This window comes from Ursus americanus, chromosome 3, assembly GCF_024610735.1.
Source record: "Ursus americanus isolate L20-20 chromosome 3, mUrsAme1.1.p, whole genome shotgun sequence".
Taxonomy (NCBI): domain Eukaryota; kingdom Metazoa; phylum Chordata; class Mammalia; order Carnivora; family Ursidae; genus Ursus; species Ursus americanus.
The window spans coordinates 94,335,691-94,354,403 of record NC_142129.1 but is presented as its reverse complement, the minus strand read 5'-3'; the positions used below and the strand labels follow the sequence as shown (position 1 = coordinate 94,354,403).

The window sequence follows — 18,713 nt, the reverse complement described above, 5'->3', positions numbered from 1 at the left end:
TGAGCACCTGCAAGCACGACAGGCGCAGAACGTCCCTGAGGCCACCAGGGGGCGATGCCACAGAGCACCACGGATGCCTGCCTCTCCGTGGAGCGTGAGGTGGCCAGGACACACCGGGAGGAGGCCACGTCCATGTGCACTGACCTTGGCACGCTCTGCCGGGTGACCGAGCCTGAGCCACATGGCCGAGGGTTTACAAGACAGAGGCAGAGGTGGCAGCCGTGGCCTCCTCCACTCAGCTCGACACAGCCTGCTGTATGAGGGCGCCTGGAGGTTAAGGCCCAGGGCGACATGTCCGCCAGGGGCAGGGCCTGTGCAGATCTGAGCAAGCGTCAGGGTGAGAATCTCAGCTGTCACGGCCACGGACACACAGCTGAAACCACCTGCCAGAGCCCCAATTACAGCTGGTGCTGGACGAGGCTGTCCTCCTCTTGTGTCCGTTCCTTTTGCTCACAGCACGCATTCCCCAGCCCCCAGCAAGCCCTGTGGTGGGGAGCACCACACAGCAAAGCACACCTGAAGCTGTAGAGGCTCCCTGACAGTCCCTTCCTGCCCAGCCCAGCCAGCCCTGACCCCACGATCCCCCACTCAGGGCCACAGTCCGGCTCCCACTGGCCCTCGTGGCTGGCTGGTCCAGCTCAGCCCCCTTCCAGCACCCATCCCGCACCCTCAAACCTACTTTCTTGCTGGCCCACAGCACTGCAGGCCCCTCCTCCCCATCCTGGCCTCGTGGCCCCCTCCTGGGCCCACTGACACTGTCCCTTTGGTCTCTAGCCTCTCCCCTTGCGTGCCAGGCTCCCACTACTGATGTGTATCAGCTCAATTCCCACCCCGTGCCACAGATGGGGACACGGAGGCCCCAGCACCAGCAGCCCCTAGCAGTGGGGGAGCCAAGCCAGGGTGGGGGGATGAAGTTCCCGGGTGGCCACGGAGCTGGCCCAGCTGCCCGGGTGCCCTGGCTGTGGCCGCCTGCCCTGTCCGAGAGGAAAGTGCCTGCCCAGCTGAGTCAGGCTTTCCCACAGAGGCCTTGCTACCACGGACCCAGGCTCACCCGCGAGCACACCTGTGCCGACCCGGGCCCACCCATACCTGTCTTCCACGGCACATGCCGGCCTCTGCCGATGGCCCGGCCCCACCTGCCGGCCGCCACCCCTCCCCAGCCTGATGCCGCCACCTGTGCCGCACAGTCTCCGGGCCACACCCCAGCGTGGACGCTCAGAGCTATCACGGGGACACCAGCGGGCGTGTGAGAGTCTGAATTCCACAGGTTCGGGCTGAGGCCACATGTGCCAGTAGCAGCATGTCCACCCCCACACCTGGCTCCCAGCCCCCCAGGAGGCTGGGCAGGCTCTTGAAGCCGGCTCCAGCTGGCACGTGCTCACCGAAAATTAAGTGAATGAACCATCTCACTTAAAGTGGTAAATGGCAGTTTCCAAGCCAAGCGTCACTGTCTATGAAGATCAAAAAACTGGAAATATGGTTTAAATAACTAACACTTTTTCAATTAAATAAAAACCAAGAAGTTACCTATGAATAACAAAGAAGTTAAGTGAATAAAACCAAATTTTAGTTTTTCAAAAAGCTGCAGTTTCCAACAACTTCACAAAGATAACACCGGGTCTGCTGGACGTGGCTATGGGGTGAAGCGGGGAAATGGGCTGTGTGGCGACACGGACGGCAGGCCACGCCGGGCTAGGACCCAGGGCTCTCCCAGGAACACAGCCGCCCGGGTGCCCTCCCAGCCCCCACCCCACCCCACCCCAAAGGTCACACAGCAAAGCCAATGGAGAACCGTCCACGGTGCGGATGTCCCATCCATCCCGTGAGTGCACCACGGACCGCTGGTCCCCTGCCCCGAGGAACTCTGCACTCGGGAGAAGGTGACACCCCCCAATGGGCCTCACTCCGTCACTAGACTGCCTGTCCTGCGCCCTGGGGTGCCCCCGGAACTCCAAGCAGGACCCGGCACATGACAGGGTCTCATGAGCTCCTGCTCCACCAGAGGGCAAGGGGCTCCCCACCCCATCTGTGCTGTCGAGAGGGCAAGCGGAGGCCATGCCTGTACCTGTCCAGGTGATGTGCAGGTACGGGACACACGCACACGGGCACACACACACGCACGCGTACACACACACGCACCTGGACCCGGGGGCTGTGCAGGTACAGGACACACACACACGCGCGCATGCACACACACACACACACACACACATGCACGCACCTGGACCCGGGTGCTGTGCAGGCACAGGACACACACACACACATGCACACACACACACACACATCACACACCTGGACCCGGGTGCTGTGCAGGCACAGGACACACACGCACACACACACACCACACACACGCACACACACATCACGCACCTGGACCCGGGTGCTGTGCAGGCACAGGACACACACACACGCACACACGCGCATGCACACACATGCACACACGCACACACACACGCACACACACATGCACGCTCCTGGACCCGGGTGATGTGCAGGCACAGGACACACACACACACGCGCGCGCGCATGCACACACATGCACACGCGCACACACACATGCACGCACACACATGCACGCACCTGGACCCGGGTGATGTGCAGGTACAGGACACAGGCCACCAGGAAGCAGATGCAGAACACCAGCAGCAGGAGGACGACCACGCTCCTAGGACAGAAGACACAGGGTCACCGCGGGCTGGGCCGAGCAAGGTGTGCCCAAGCAGTGCCTGCGATTCCATCCCCTGACCTCTCCACCAAGTCCCTCCTGTCTCCACCCGGCTTCATTTTGTTGTTTTTTTTTTAAGATTTTTTATTTATTTATTTGACAGAGAGACAGCCAGCGAGAGAGGGAACACAAGCAGGGGGAGTGGGAGAGGAAGAAGCAGGCTCCCAGTGGAGGAGCCTGATGTGGGGCTCGATCCCAGAACGCCAGGATCACGCCCTGAGCCGAAGGCAGACGCTTAACGACCGCGCCACCCAGGCACCCCTCCACCCAACTTCTATCCTCCTGGGTCAGCCGCGAGGTCCTCCCTCCTGAAGGACAGGCCGCTGGGCGCTGCCCTCCACTGGATGTCATCTGGGAGCAGCTTTTCTAGAAAAAGCTGAATCCCCACACAAGGCCATCAGGTGGCCACCGTGTTCCCAGCGTCTGGGGATGGGGCAGCTTCCTGTGCATTCTGGAAACTCTGGAAACTCAAAAGGGAACAACTCCGCTAGGGAGGTCTTGTTAAGAAAGTGGTCCGTCTGGAAGGAAAGCGGGTCTTCCCGCCGAAAACCAACACAGCCGAGTTCACTTTGACTTAGCGTAACTGAATATTATTAAATTACTACACCTTTCTTCCTTTCCAGAGGCCGCTTTTTCTCATTTTCACGTATCTGAAAATGATGCATGCCTAGAAACCAACGTGCAATTTCTCCCTCGAAATCTGTCCTGGAGTCAAGGGTACACGTTGTGTGGATGGACACGCTGAGCACAGCTGGTGTCTTAGGAGCATTCACATGACAACGGAGAACCTGGGGGTGAGCGCCCCACGCACGTGCCGCTGGGGCTTGCCTCCCGGCTTCCTCGAGCCCACGGACAGCTGGCCGTCCCTGCGAGCCAGGGACCACGGGGGAGCAACCAGCAGACACGGAAGGAACTCCCGGCCCTTCTCCCCGGACCGCGGGGCCTGCCACACTTACTGCGGGATGATGAGAAGGTAGACGAGGCCAAACAAGGCAGCCAGGACGAGCGCAAGCACGACGGCACTGGTGAAATACTCGTCCTGGAGCTGGTGGTACTAGGAGACACCGAGACCCGCCATCAGTGGCTGCGGCTGCCAGGAGACACCGCGGTCCTCCGGAGGCACCCAGAACTGGGGACCGCCACTGCGTCGACAAGAGCAAGTGCGGGCGGCCCCAGCCAAGGGGCCCCCCCGGGGATGCCCCACGTCCCTTAAGTCCCCGTCACCTACCTTGCGCTCGCGCTCAGCCTGCTTATACTTCAGGGTGAAGAAGTCCAGGTCCGCCATCTCCAGCTCCATCTGGCGTGCTTCTAGGAGGCGGCCGATGTACCTGTTGACGCGCGTGCCCGGGGTGGTGTAGACGACATTCGCAGAGAAGGACGAGCGGTTTCTGAGTTTTTCTGACGCAGTTCTCAACGCCCTCCGCTGCCATGATGGGGGAAAGAAAGAAATGTCATCAAACCCTCTGCTGATTGAAGAAACAGCTGTTACGCTCCCTCCAGCTGGTGTGCTCGCCCACTGCGGTCCGGGGGGCCGGGTTCGGGGCTGAGATGCAGTCACAGCTTCCCCACCTGCTGGCACTGAGATCCCAGGTCACTTAGCTGAGCATCGGTGCTAGGGCTCCCGCGTCTGCAAACGGGGCATGCGATGTTCATGCCGGACCCTGCGTGGATGGGGGCGGTACCCAGCAGGGCAATAAAACAGAGGTTGGGTCTTTAAAAATACCAATAAAATGGGCAAATCTCTAGCAGACGTGAGAAAGAAAAAAAGAGAAAGACGCTAACAAACTCAGGAATGAAATGCGACTTTACTACAGATCTTGCGGACGTCAAAAAGGTAATAAGGAATTACTGTGAACAATTACACACATTGATTTGACAGCTCAGATCAATGAACTAACCAAAGCATGCGATCGCAACTCACCCAACATGAAAGATTATTAGATTAGCCCTGTAGTTACTAAAGAAATTCACTTCAGAACTGTAAAACAACTCCCGAAAAATTAATCTCCAGGCCCAGAGGGTTTTACTGGAGAATTCTACTAAACATTTAAAGAAGGATGAACACGAATTCTATACGATCTCTTGCAGAAAACAGAAAAGGTAACACCTTCCAACACATTTTATAAAGTCAGTATTATCCTGATACCAAAATCAGACCAAGACAATACAAAAAAAGGAACACTACAGGCCGTCTCTTTCAATATCGATGCTAAAATCCTTAACAGAGTGTCAGCAAATAGCATTCAGCAGTTTATGAATAGCAATAGCAACACACACCCATGACCATTTCTAGAGACGCAAGTCTGTTTACATATCCGTACATCAATGCCCACACCACATTAACACCGTATCAACCACCATGCAAAAAAATCCCATGGTTGTGTCAATTGATACAGAAAAAGCATTTGACAAAATTCAATACTCATTCTTGATAAGAATGAGTTTCCTTGATCAGAAAATGGGGGGGGGGGCGGAGCGCCTGGGTGGCACAGCGGTTAAGCGTCTGCCTTCGGCTCAGGGCGTGATCCCGGCAATATGGGATCGAGCCCCACATCAGGCTCCTCTGCTATGAGCCTGCTTCTTCCTCTCCCACTCCCCCTGCTTGTGTTCCCTCTCTCGCTGGCTGTCTCTATCTCTGTCGAATAAATAAATAAAATCTTCAAAAAAAAAAAAAAAAGAAAACTGGGGAGGGGGGAAGTTCCCCAACTCGATGAGGATCTACACGGTACCTATAGCCAGCATCGCACTCGCTGGTGAAAGATGGTATGCTTTCCCCCTGACTTTCAGCACAGTGCTAGAGACCCCAGCCACTGAAATAGGGCAAGAAAAGGAAATAAAAGGCAAAAATGAGGAAGAAAGAACCAAAATTGGCCCTATTTGCAGATGACATGATGTAAGTCTACGTAGAAAATTCCAAGGGGAGGAAAAACCCTAGAACAAATGAATTCCACGAGGTCAACAGATACAAAACAAACATAAAAAAGCTATTTACTGGGGCACCTGGGAGGCCCAGTCAGTTGGGCATCTGACTCGTGGTTTTGGCTCAGGTCATAATCTCAGGGTCATGGGATCAAGCCCTGGATCGGGCTCTGCACTCAGTGGGGAGCCAGCTTGAGGCTCGCTCTCTCTCTCTGCTGCTCCCCCTGTTCCCACATGTGCTCTCTGTCTCTCTCTCTCTCTCTAAAAATAAATAAGTAAATAAATAAAGGTATTTCTTAATCTGAAAATCAGCATGTGAAAACGAAAGTTAAAATTCAATGCCATTTATAATCATGGGGAAAAAAGAAGTACTAGGTACAACTCTAACAAAACGTACACAACTTGTGTGCTGAACACTATATAATAACGATGAAAGAAATCAAAGATCTCAATACACAGAGGGACATGCATGCTCATGGATTAGAAGACATTTTTCTTAAAATCACTCAACCCAACGTTAAGACTTATCGTATAACTCCTTTGATCAGGACAGTACGCTGTTGGCAGGGGAACGGAACACACTAGAGAGCCCAGAAACAGCTTCACACAAGTATGGTCAATGATTTTTGACTAAAATGCAAAAGCAATTCAATGGAAGAAGGATAGTCTTTTCCACAGATGGCGCTGGACCAAATGCACGTCCACATGCAAAACAGTAAATCTTTTTTTTTTTTTTAAGATTTTATTTATTTATTCGACAGAGATAGAGACAGCCAGCGAGAGAGGGAACACAAACAGGAGTAGGAGAGGGAGAAGCAGGCTCATAGTGGAAGAGCCTGATGTGGGGCTCGATCCCAGAACACCGGGGTCATGCCCTGAGCCGAAGGCAGACACTTAACCGCTGTGCCACCCAGGCGCCCCAGTAAATCTTGACCTAAACCTCACACCTTATAAAAGATGAACTCAAAACGCACCATAGGTTTAACTATAAAATGTACAAGTATTAACTCTTAGAAGAAAGGTGAAACTCTTTGGGGTTTGGGTTACGTAGAGAGCTCTTACCACACCAAAAACACACACAGTTCATAAAGGAAAAAATATCAGTAAATTGGACATCTTCAAAATTTAAAACACCTGTCCTATGAAAAACAAGCCACAGGCTGGGAGAAAACACGTACAAACCACACGTCTGACAAAAGAATCAGACCCAGAATTTATCAAGAACTCTCAAAAGTCAACGGTCCCCAAAAAATCACTCTAATTAGAAAGCAAGACAGACATTTCTCCAAAAAAAAGAAGAGAGAAAATGTGGACAGAAAACAAGACCTTGAAATGATGGTCGACACGATTAGCCACGAGGGAAATGCCAAATAAAATCATGAGGTGTCACTACACACTTATGAGAAGAGCCAAAAGGTTCTAAAAACAGCGACAGCACCAAGGACTGACGAGGACGCAGAGAAGCTGGATCTCTTACGTGTGGCTGCTGGGAACGTGAGACGGGACAGTCACTCCGCAAATGTTTGCCAATTTCTCAAAACCAAACAAAAAACAGAAACAAAAAAACAAGACCCACCCGTGGCACAGCTGGACATCTCTCCCAGCAAATAAACTTATGTCCTCACAAAACTCTGAACGGGAACGTTTACTACAGTTCTATTTCCAATAGTCAAAGTTGGAAATGACCAAAAGGTCCTCCAACAGGCCACGCAAACAGTGGTCCATCCACACCATGGAATCCCCGCGGCCACGGCAAGAAGAGAGCTACTGACACAGGAACAGCCTGGAGGGACCCACAGGGTTTGTGCGGAGACTGAAGAGTGAGCCAAGGTCACAGGGTGTATGCAGTCACGGGACGGAGAGCACTCCGTGCAGCTGGGTTTTGGGGAGGGCGGCAGTGTGACCCCAGCAGGAGGAGGACTGTGGCCATGAAGGAAACGTTCCAGATTCTGAGCGTGGCCAGCAGGGTGAAGCGAGGCCGAGCTACACACAACACCCACCAAAGGCCATTCCCTAGTTTGGGTCCACGCGGACGCTGGCTGAGCTGCAACCGCGGGGGAGGCCACTGGGGGCCCCTGGGGCCACTCTGTGCATACTGCCTGATTCCACCTCGGACGTGTGTGCAGTCGGGGTGGCGCGTCACCCCTACCTCCGGAAAGCTGCGGAAACATTGAACAGGTAGGGACAGAAAGCCGCCACCTACAATCCCTGCTTGGAAACAAGCCGCTGACGTTCTGCAGGGCAGCCCACAGATAGCTGCCACGCAGACACCAGCCTGTGAACGTGTTCCTTCCAGTTCCACGGCCCCGGCCTCCCCGAGGCTGGAGAACACACACAGGAGGACCACCCAGGGCCGGCGAGCCCCTGATGCGCTCCCATGAACGCGCCCTCCCCCGGGACCACACGCATTTGTACATGATGAAAAACCCCGCAGCCTGACACTTCCCGTGACACTGGGTCAGCTCCCGTGAGCGTCCGGCGTGCAGACAAAGGCCGCAGGCACCACGGCCCCTGGATCTCCGCAACGGTGCTCAGTTATTCCGGGAGGAGCGGCTGTCTGCCCACCAGCCCTGGGTCTGCAGAGGGCAATGCGGGGGGGAGGGGGGGGAGGAGCAGGGCTGACTTCTGGGGGGCCTGCGCCATCCTGGGCATGTGGGGGACCCCAGGCAGTGAGACGGGAGCTGCACAGGCTCATGTGGTCTTGTCGGACGCCCAGGTGCAAAGCGCCTGCCGCACCCCGACACATGGCTCCTTCAATAGGACAGGACGTTAGCTGTGGCCACCTCTGGGGGCGGGATCACAGAGGCTCCCTCTTTTTCCACTTTTCTCCACTTTCCACAACAAACATGTATTTCCTTGGAAATCGAATCAAAATCAACATCAAGAGAAAACTTGTTGCTCATTTTGCTGTGGAACTTGGCTGCCTGAACCTCTTTCTGGCTCAGTGCAGACACCTGCAAACCAGGGGCTGTGAAGCCCTGAGTGAGCTGCTTAACCTCTCTGTGCTCCAGCTTCCTGGTCTGTAACAAAGGTGGCCCCCGAGGGGAGCTCTCAGAGGACCTGGAACGTTCAGCTCTTATGAAGAGCTGGAAGCACGCTGGCCCAGACCGAGTCCTCGAGCTGGCTCTCCCTGTCCTCAGTGGCGACAGCAGATGGGTCCCCCTGTGCTGCCAGCAGGGTGGGTTGGAGCCCCAGTCCACATGGAGCCCAGGCGAGGCAGACACACCGGGAGCCACGGGCTCCTCACAGAAGCTAGGAAGATGGGCCAGATTGCAGGGTGGACTCCTGGGAGGCTGATGGCCACCACTCAGCTTGCTGACCCTAGGCAAGAGAGGTGACCCACTCTGGTGGCCGGCAGGGCTTGTGGGGACATGGAGGAACGGGCCTGGACAGGAAGGCCTCACCTAGGAAAGCAGCCTTGGGGACCGAAATGTACTCACCTGCCCCTCCTCCTCTCTGCCAGCTGGAACTTGGATGCAATGACTGGAGCCCCAGCATCTATCTTGGGCCATGAGGCGACAGCAGGCAAGCCAGAATAGCATCATAGAAGAGGTCTAGTTCAAGATGATTGTGAAGCCACCACATTAGCCCCATCCTGCCTGCTCTCTGGGTTTACTTTAAACGTAACAAAGCTAACCTCTCTTCTGTTCAAGCCGCCACGATTGGGGTTTTCTTCAATGCCATGAAACCCACTGCTGACTAGCAGGACCCCTGAACACACACATGTGTGAAGTGGTGCCCTGGGAGTTGGGGCCCAACTGTCCCTCCGCTCCCAGTCGGCCCTTCCCTGCCATGGGATGTGGCTGCCGGAAGACACGGGTGGTGAACTGGGGGATGGGAAGGATGGCAGGACCCAGTGACGGCCTGGTCTGGGTGGGGCTGGCCAGGAGAGTGCTCCCTGGGGCTCAGCTTGGACACCCCGCTCCCTGAAGCCGGGGAGCAGCAGAGACGAGCACAAGTGGTTCCCACCCACGCAGCAGAAGCTCAGGACAGCCCGTGGTGAGACTCACCCTGCCCGGCACTGGCCTCTTGGGGCTGCGGTCAGCAGGCGGCTGCTTCCTCCCAGCCTGTACCCCGGGCCCCCTCCCTACACTCTCTGCCCGGCCCACTCAGGGCCCTGTGGTCGACCCGCACACTGCAGGGATACCCCAGGACCCCAGGCCCCGACCCAAAGAGATCACTTCACAGGTGACTGTCTAGAAATGACTGGTCACTCCGGGAACGGACGGGTTTCCCCACCCAGGTCAGAGCGCAGGGGGGTGGGGCCAGGCCTGGGTGCCCACGGCCTCGGTGAAGCAGCTGCGAAGCCACCTCGATGTCAGAGGGCTCTCTGGTAGCGCCATGCAGGCTGGGGGCTCCCCTGTGGGAAGGAGCTCAACAACAGATTCGGGGGCTGGACTCACGGACGTCCCGAAGGACGTGCAGATTTCCACTTCTCCCCGGGCCTTTATCTGCTCTGCTCTTCAAAACTGTTAAGTGTTTGTAGTAAAGGTGCCAACGACCCTCTCATGTGACATCGCAGGGTCTATGCGATGTCCCCCTGGTCGCCCGGGACTCTGGAAGTTTGGGTACGTTGGCTGAATCCCTCGGCTGATGCCTCCAGGCTTAATGTGCTCTGCAGACACAGGCCATCGGGAGCAGGGAAGAGCAGAACCTCTTACGAGAACAGGTAGGACACAGGAGAGGAGGGGGTGCTGAGGGCACAGAGCTCTGGGGCTAAGCCGTCGAGGACAGTCCTGGGTGAGAGACCCCATGCCCACGCTCGAAACGGTCCTTGCTGAGGCCTGAGAAGTAAGGACGCCAGACTTGGCCTGGCTTTCCTGATGCTGTGCACGCTGTCACCAGATGGCAGACCTGGCGTGAGACCCGACCACGGTCAGGGAGCACCTGCCTGAGCCCGGGTGCACCGGAGTGAGCAGCTGATGGCGATTGGGCCCTGAGCTGACCCGTCCAGGGCTGACGGACACAGACCTGCCAGGGACAGCCTGTGGCCGCAGGGCTCACAACATGCCCTCCGGCAACAACTGAAAGCCACAGGAGAGGGCCCACATGTGGCCGTGGCGGCAGAGAGGGGAGCCAGTGCCGTCCGGGGCTGAAGGCAGCAGATGAGCACGGGCAGAGTGTACGGTTCGGGCATCCTGACTCAGCGGCTCAGACAGTGAGGAACTCAGTGTCCTGGAGACACTGGAGGGTCCCGTGCACCTGTAACCATGCGAGTCGGGGAGAAAACCACCGGACGGGTCATCTCAGTAGTTACTGAATGCAATTTCTGAAATTCAGCACCTACTCCTCATTTTCAAAAAGTGCAAACACTCACTCACGTGGGTGACCGCTTCTAATCCAAGCGTCACCGTTAACGGTAAAACTCTACGAAGCCAGAAGGAAAGAGAATGCCTCTCCCGTTAGTAACAGTTAATGCAAGGTGGAGAAGGAGCCGAAGTCATGACCGTGCACCTGAAAACCCAAGAAGCTGAGGAAAGAGTCATCACGATCAGTTTCAACATAAGCTGGAAAGCTACCTTTGTTAAATTCAGACAGAAATGATAGAAATGACATTCTGGAAAAGCTGCTGACCAGGATGGAAACACAGAGGCAGGAGCCAGGCAGGAGAGGTGCGCGTGGACCCGGAGCGCTGGGCATGACACCGGGAGCTGCGTGGACACCGACCGTACGCCCGCTCTCACTGACCCAGGACCCACAGACGTGCACAACCCGAGGTGATCACAGACATCCACACCCTTTCGTGAGAGCAGCCCTGTGAGGTATTCACTCCGACCAGAAAACAAAAAAGCATAAATGACCTAAACATCAACGGATATAGAATAAAGACACGGTCTCTCCTCAGGCTGGAGATCCACACGGTGACATGAAGATCGTATCAGAGAAACACTAATATGAGAAATGTCTGTGATGCCGTATGGGCAGGAGACAAAAACAAGCGACCAAACTACTGGTAGAGCCTCTTGCCGACTTCGTTAAATCCACACACATGACACGCGGTGTGCAGCAGGACGGACCGGCCCAGTGCCACCCGCAGGGCCCACCCTGACCCCATGCGAGGGCGCCCACACCAGAGTCAGGCCTGGATGCAGAGGAGTGGAAGACAGGGCCGGTGGAAGACCTCATCCCAAAGGGGACGTGGTCTCTGGGGGCGGTGGGGACAGCACCCTCAGGCGGAAGGGCCCCACAGTCACTCAACGGCCGGCCCTGCCTCTGTGTCTCTCCTCCCCGTCCTTTGGGACCACCGGCCTTGTCAGTGTCCTGTCTCTACCGTTTGGGGGCCTCCCATGGTACAGACACTGCTATCCTGCACGTTGGGGCTTATTTTCACTACTCACGAGGCAGATGGCAATGAGGGGAAGCCTGTTACCTGCCTGTACCTCTGTCTCCCCGGCAGGGCAACTACCTGGGCCATGGAGGCTGGAAGTGCTGGCTGGCGGGGAGGGACCAGACAAGGGGCCAAAGCTTGGGGCCCAGGAGTCCCACGCACTGGCAGACAGCTCACCAGGGGTGTCGGGAGACCCTCTCAGGTCGGGGAGCTGTGTGCAGACAGGGAGCCCTGAAACCACACGACGGTCAAGGGGCTCGGCCTTGGACCCTGGGGTGCCGGGCATGGTGACAGGGACGATGTCAAGGGTGCAGGCCTGCACACTGCACTTAGGCTCCTGGTGTAGCGTAAGGCAGCAGGTGTCCCCCAAGGAGGGAGGCTGGAGGGCCAGCACCGTCCCCGGCACACACAGATGAAGCAGCAGAGTCTGAAAGCGGGCAGAACCTGACCTGTGAGGCACCCCGCACTCCAGAGATTTGGGGTGTCAGGGGCTGGGCCAGCATTCAGGACATGGGAGACAGGAAGAAACCCACATGGTTCTGCGCTCCCGGGAGGGGCAGGAGGAGGAGAGCGGGGGTGAGGAATCCAGCAGCGACTCCAGACGACAGGGAGGGAAAGGTTCACACATGCACGTGCACACACATTCATGCACACACACACATGTGCATGCACGCATGCACATGCACATACACTCATACACACACGTGCGTGCATACGCACACTCATGCATACACACTCATGCATGCGCGTGCACATAACTCATGTATGCACACACACTCATGCACACACACACACTTTCAAATGCACAGCAAGCTGATAAGAAAGGGAAGTCACCTGAGGACATTCAGACATGGGAACCCAGGCCGGGCAGGTGGCTGATGGGCCACTGCCACCTGAGACCCGGAGAGCTTGGAGAGCCTGTCATCCGTCATGAGACAAACGCAGCAGCGCGAGGCCTGACTACAGTGGGCAGTGCGGTCAAAACTAATAGAGGCCCGCGCCCCCAGTGGCCCTGTCAGCAAAAGAGACGCAGGGAGACCCTGCACCAGGGACAGTCTTACACCCAGCTCTGCACCAAGGGGAAGCCCCCCCCCGGGAGCACATGTGCACACGTCTGCCTGCCTGGGACATCCAAAATCCACTGGCCAAGCACGTGAAGCCCCCCGGGTACCTGGCCGAGGGGAAGGCCAATCTTGATAGAGTCCACGTCAGCACAGCTCTTCAAGAATTTCCAGCAAAATTCGTACAAATGTGAGCTCACAGCCCAAACCACAAAAAGCCTTGTGGTCTCAGGAAACGGGCATTGGTCACGGACGGAGCCAGACTGGGTTCGGGCCCAGGACACGAAGACACAGGAAGGGAAGGGGCAGTGCGCCAGGCTTGTCCCGGGCTCCTGGGACACAGCGCCCTGCCCCAGGTGACCGGGGTCTCTGCCCCCCAAGACGTGAGGAGCATGTGGTTGAAGTGGATGCTGGGAACCCCACAGAGCAGCACCACCCCCCAAACCCAGCAGAAGACCAGAACATCCAAAGACGACTCTGACCAACCCAAGAGGAAAGGTGGCAAATCCTGGCAGCCAGGCCACGAGACAGGGACCACCAGGGGAGGCCACCTTCCGTCGACTGGACGACTTTAACCACAAAGAGGGAGAACAGGTGCGCAGCAGGAGGCCCGGGGGGGGGGGCAGGCGGCTGGAGATAGGCGGCCTGATGGCACCCGGGCTCGCAGGCCATGGCTGAGGCTCCAGTCCTCAAGACGAGCATGAGTGTCCTGAGGGCAGGCTCAGACAGCCGCTGGGGGTCCGGGCACGCGTTTACCCATAAACACATGGAATGCCAAATTGCAAAAAAAAAAAAAAAAAAAACCCACAATATGATAGAAAGATTTTTCCAGGAAAGCCAAAGCAGCCCAGCTCTGCACAGCATTTACACGGCCAGGAAGCACGCGGGGCCAGGCTGCCCGGGGCGGGGAGGCCCTCCCACCTTGTCGTCATCCTCGCACGTCATGACGTTGGAGAAGGGGATCTCCGCCTTGAACATCTTCCGACAGTGCATGAGCTGCACCAGCAGGTAGCACACGGTCTTGAACTTCATCCTCTTGGCGGGCTTTATGTCCGAAAGGATCAGCCCTGGAAAGATCTGTGCCGACAGCCGGCACGGAGAGACCGGTCAGCAGACCCGTGCTGCCCCCCGCCCCGCCGGGCTGGGAGCGGGCACCTAACGGGGAGAGGGAGGTCACGGGGAGGGCAAACGGAAGTGGACGGAACCAGCAGGCCGGGTCCACAGGACACCTGGGGCCTCTGAAACCCAGAGTGAGGCCCAGTCCTGGGGTGGAGCAGTGGGAAGGTTTGGGGCCAGGCCAGGGAGGGACGCTGGAGCCTGGACGTCGCTGGCTGGGCCGGCAACTGGCTGAGGACCACCACACACTGACCCCCGGCATCCCTGCCCCTCTTACCTCACGCTCCACTCCCACATGGGTGACCCTTGCTGTCCCGGGATCCAGCGCCAACCCCTCACCCAGCCCTCCTCCAAGCCCACTGACACCTGCCATGCCCTCTCTCCCCTTCCTCAGGAGTGAGCTCACTGAGCCCAGCCTGTCCTGCCCCGGAGCCCCCCGCAGCCACGGTCCCCAGGTCATAAGTGACTGCACAGCCCCCATCCACGGACACACAGGATGGAGAAGCTTGAAGCTCTCCCTCATAGCCCACCTGCTTGTCCTGAAGGCGTACTGGGGCCACCTGTGCCCTGCACCCCTCACCTGTGCCCTGAGTCCCTCCCCTATGCCCTCCACCCCTCACCTGAGCCCTGGAAGGACTAGGCCCCCCTTAATCATGTCCAAATCAGTTTCCTTGGGCACAGTGACCTCGACTGCCCCCCACACGATGGTCACAGGCCTCCCTGTGTGCACAGCACCCCTCCATGCTCGGTGCACCCCCATTCCTGACCTGTTTGCAGGAGAGGGGGAGGGGAGAGGGAGGATGCAGGACAGCCCAGCCCCCGAGAGGACCCGGGTTCCGACTAGGGGTTCATGAGCTTGCCCACCCCGAAGGCCTGGCGCAGGCATGGGCGAGCAGGGACCCCGTCCCAGTCCCAGTCCCAGAGCCCACCTTCCGCCGATGTGACGGCACGATGAAGAAGGTCTCGATGTTGTGAGCTTTCAGAAAGCTGTTCCTCTCGTGCCCGTGCCCCGGCTCCACCTCATAGTCACCGTTCAAGCACGCCAGGGTCGTCTTCGTGATGTGGACCTTCCTGCAAGACAGCAGCACAGCCGTGCCCAGGGCCTGCGGCTGCAGCAAAGGCGTCCCTCCCCACAGGCAGGTCCAGGAGGAGCACTCAGGCTCCCTGTGTCACCGGGCAGCACCGGTCACCTGGGAAGAAGAGGGGGAGGGAGCCCAGCAAGGGGGGAGCTACGGGGGAGAGCTCGGATCTGGGTACGGGCCGGCAGAGGGGCCCAGCATTGGCAGGAGCGGAAGGGAGGCAGTGGCGTGAGGGGAAAAGCGAGTGTGTCCCCAAGACCCCCAGGCAGTCACACTGCGTCCACATGAGGTGGGGCGGCACTCGTGCTCACCCCAGTGCATTTCCTGGTGACGGAAGGAGAAACCGTCAGTTGGCCTCTCTGAGCAGAGCTGCGAGCCTGAGATCCACAGCGGCCCCCAGAACCCAGCAGCTCCCGCTCCTCCCAGACACCAGAGCGCTGAGGTCTGGGGGCCAAAAGCAACACCCCAGCGTGCAGAGCAGCTCCTGCAAGCCCAGAGTCCCCACACCACTGAGTCCCCTCAATTTCCTGCAGGAAAAACCGGGCACTCGAGCGTTGCAAGAGCCCCCCGCCACCACTGGCCTCCGGGCTCCTGGGACATAATCACCTGCCAGCCTGACCCTGAACTGCAAAGGGACACCCCAGCACCAGGGCTCTCTGGAGATGCCAGGGCAGGTGCTCCTGTGTTCGGGGTCCTCCGCCCGCAACAGGGATGGGAGGCACACCCAGTCGCAGAGCAGAGGGGCCTCCAGGGTCCCGGAAATGTCAGCAACCACGCTCAGGGCAGAACAGTCTAGGCTCTGGGACAGAGCAAGGGTGTCAGGTGCAAGTACATGGCAGGAGTGGACACCACCGCGGGTCCCAGCCGAGGCGCGGCCTGGCCAGCCCAGACACAGCCCCCCAAGCCCCTTCCCCGGACACAGATGGCAGGGGAAGGGGATGCCCAGCGTCCACTGCCTCTCAGTCCTGCGGCACCGGAGGTCCAGCTATGCCTGTGACGGTCCCAGATGGCAGGGGAAGGGGACGCAGGTCTGGAATGGGGGAAGATGCAGGTGACTCCCACCGCGGCTCCCCTGGGGCACCCGGGGCAGGCGGAGTTTGCTCAGGACCCGGTCTCATCTGCTTGGACATAGCCTGGCCCGTGCACATGAGTTTGGGGAAGTGGCACAGGCCCCTCCCACGCTGTCCTCTGGACCCCAGAGTGCACCACCTCGCCCCGACTCACCCGGGCAGGCCAGCGGCCTCCATTACATTGGCCAGGGTCACGTCATTGGACCACACGTCATACTGCCACTTGCGCAGGCCGAGGACCCCGCAGAGGACCCGGCCGGTGTGCAGCCCCACACGCATGTTCAGATCCACCTCCGTGGCCTCTGCCACCGACCTGCAACGGACATGTCACGGGCGTGGGGCTGGGCCCTCATCCACACCCGCGAGCTCGCACATGCAGGGGAGCCTGGACAGGCGGGAGCACGGGGGTCTCCTGACCTAGTCAGCCTGATTCCTGAGTGTGGCCCCAGGTGCCCAGGGCTGCTCCAGGCCAGGCCCCCCAGCTCCCCAGCCACTGAGCATCTCACGCCGTGACCACGTCGCCCCCTTGCCCCTCCCCACCCAGGGCAGCCCCCAGGGGGACATGAGCCTGCAACCTCCAATCCACTCTGTGTCCCACTGACCCGGGAGGGGGGCTCATGCCTGCTTGATGGCCAGAGGCCGGTGTGACGACCCACCAGGACCATCTGACAGTCTCCATGGCCCAAGGGCCCTGGGGAACGGCCAGGGTTTTACCCCGAGCTCCAGACCTGGCCTGACCCTCAAGTAGACTTTACAGGATGACAAACGTGGATGCCCAAACCAAGCCGTGGGTCCAGGTGGCCAAGTCGCCCCCAGCTGGGGAACACAGGCCAGCACGAGTCCCTGCGGCACCCAGGGGACGCTGCCCACGGCAGGCAGCTCCACGCGAGTGGTCACATGGGGGCGCCCAAGGGGGGGCCACGCACAGTTTCCCCAGCTCCAGGACGCACCGCCACAGTCAGACACACACAGTGCACTACGTCAGACCAAATGGGACACACGGCGGCCATGCTGAGGCCCTCCGACGCCGTCTTCCTGTGTTTTCCACTCTTCCCCAACAGGCAGAAGTTACATTATTACGGAAAACTCTAAAGCAAGCCCTCGAGGAAGCAACAGGGGCGATCGTAGGCTCCGAGGGACAGGAGTGCAAGGAGGCCTCATGGGAGGGAGCACTGGGTCATGTGATGCCCACCTGTCCGCAGGTGGCCCCCACGGCAGGTGTGTCCCCTCCGATCCCCATCAGCACCAAAGCCCAACCACAAAGGGCCAGGAGCCTGAGCCACGGCCCAGGACACAGTGGCCCTGTGGTTAGGAGGTCTGTCACGAGGGGGAAGGGAGACCAGGAATCATCGGACACACAGGACTGCTGGGTCTCCACCCTGGGGCCGGCCTGCCAGACAAACTGTCCTCTGCCCCCTCCCAGCATAACGTGTCCTGCAGCCCAGCCATGTGCAGACCCCCAACCCTGCCCAGTATAGCAGGCAGTCCGTGAGCTCAGTGACAAATCTCCCTCCTACTTTAAAACTTGGGGTTGATTCGTGTGTGCCTGCCTTATGCCTAATATGACTTGGCCCAGCTGAGATGCAGCCTCCAGAAAGCCCTCCCGGATCCTCACGCTCATCCCCGAGGGCCCATCACTGGTGCGGGTATGACAGGGTCCGTCAGAAACTGCTCCTGTCCACACCATGACTGCTGGGCAGGCTGGCCCAAATGACCAGAGACTCGGAGGTGCCCAGGTCCCTTAAAACATCTGAATTAGAAACCCTAAAAGAAGACAAGGGGCCTCAATGATGAAATAAAGAGCTCGGGGTCTTCTGTCTGAAACATACGGACAGGACACGGGACTTAGCGGCTGGCGAGGAGAGCGTCCAGAGGCTTTGGCTCTCAGAACCTCAAATGGGCAAAGGCGGCCACTCCGTGTGGGGAGCGCACATGAGCAGGGCAGCCCGATTGCTAGGGAAGTCCCATCAGCCCAGCAATGTGACCGTGCCAACCTCTGCCCTCGCCGGGTCTCTGTTTCCCCATGTGCAATCCAGGGTGAGGCTGAATGAGTGCTAGTGGGCTCTGACAGCAGCCCAGCTACCCCGACCAGCTACCCCGATGTCTCCAGGCTCAAGGCCACAGCCCGCGGACCGCTAACCCGTTCTGGCAGACGCAGGTGCAGAAACACTAGGAGACCGTCCTCGAGGACCCCAGATTGCAGGACGGCCCGAGCAGTCCCTGCTGCCTTGGACCCTGCTCCACGGAGCTGCTGGGGTCCCCTCACCGGGCCTTCGGATGCCCATTCCCCTCACTGGAACCCCTCTCGCCCCGCCCCCACGCAAAGCCGTACTGGGCCCATTGGGAGCCCAGCGCTGCCCCCTGTGTCCACCGAGGGCCTAGCCCCCAGCACTGGAGTGTTTCACGTCGGGTCCA

General features: G+C 58.5%; 1 protein-coding gene across 1 annotated transcript in view; it reads right to left on the bottom strand.

Moving 5' to 3' along the window:
* ADCY1 (adenylate cyclase 1) overlaps positions 1-18,713 on the bottom strand; it is a 117,249-nt gene that overhangs the window by 41,350 nt on the left and 57,186 nt on the right. Inside the window, exons 6-11 of the mRNA XM_045793578.2 lie at positions 16,453-16,611; positions 15,079-15,220; positions 13,955-14,110; positions 3,954-4,148; positions 3,682-3,779; positions 2,581-2,665 (exon numbers count right to left, since the gene is read on the bottom strand). Of these exons, the coding sequence (XP_045649534.1) occupies positions 2,581-2,665; positions 3,682-3,779; positions 3,954-4,148; positions 13,955-14,110; positions 15,079-15,220; positions 16,453-16,611 (835 nt within the window). The remainder of the gene's footprint in view (positions 1-2,580; positions 2,666-3,681; positions 3,780-3,953; positions 4,149-13,954; positions 14,111-15,078; positions 15,221-16,452; positions 16,612-18,713) is intronic.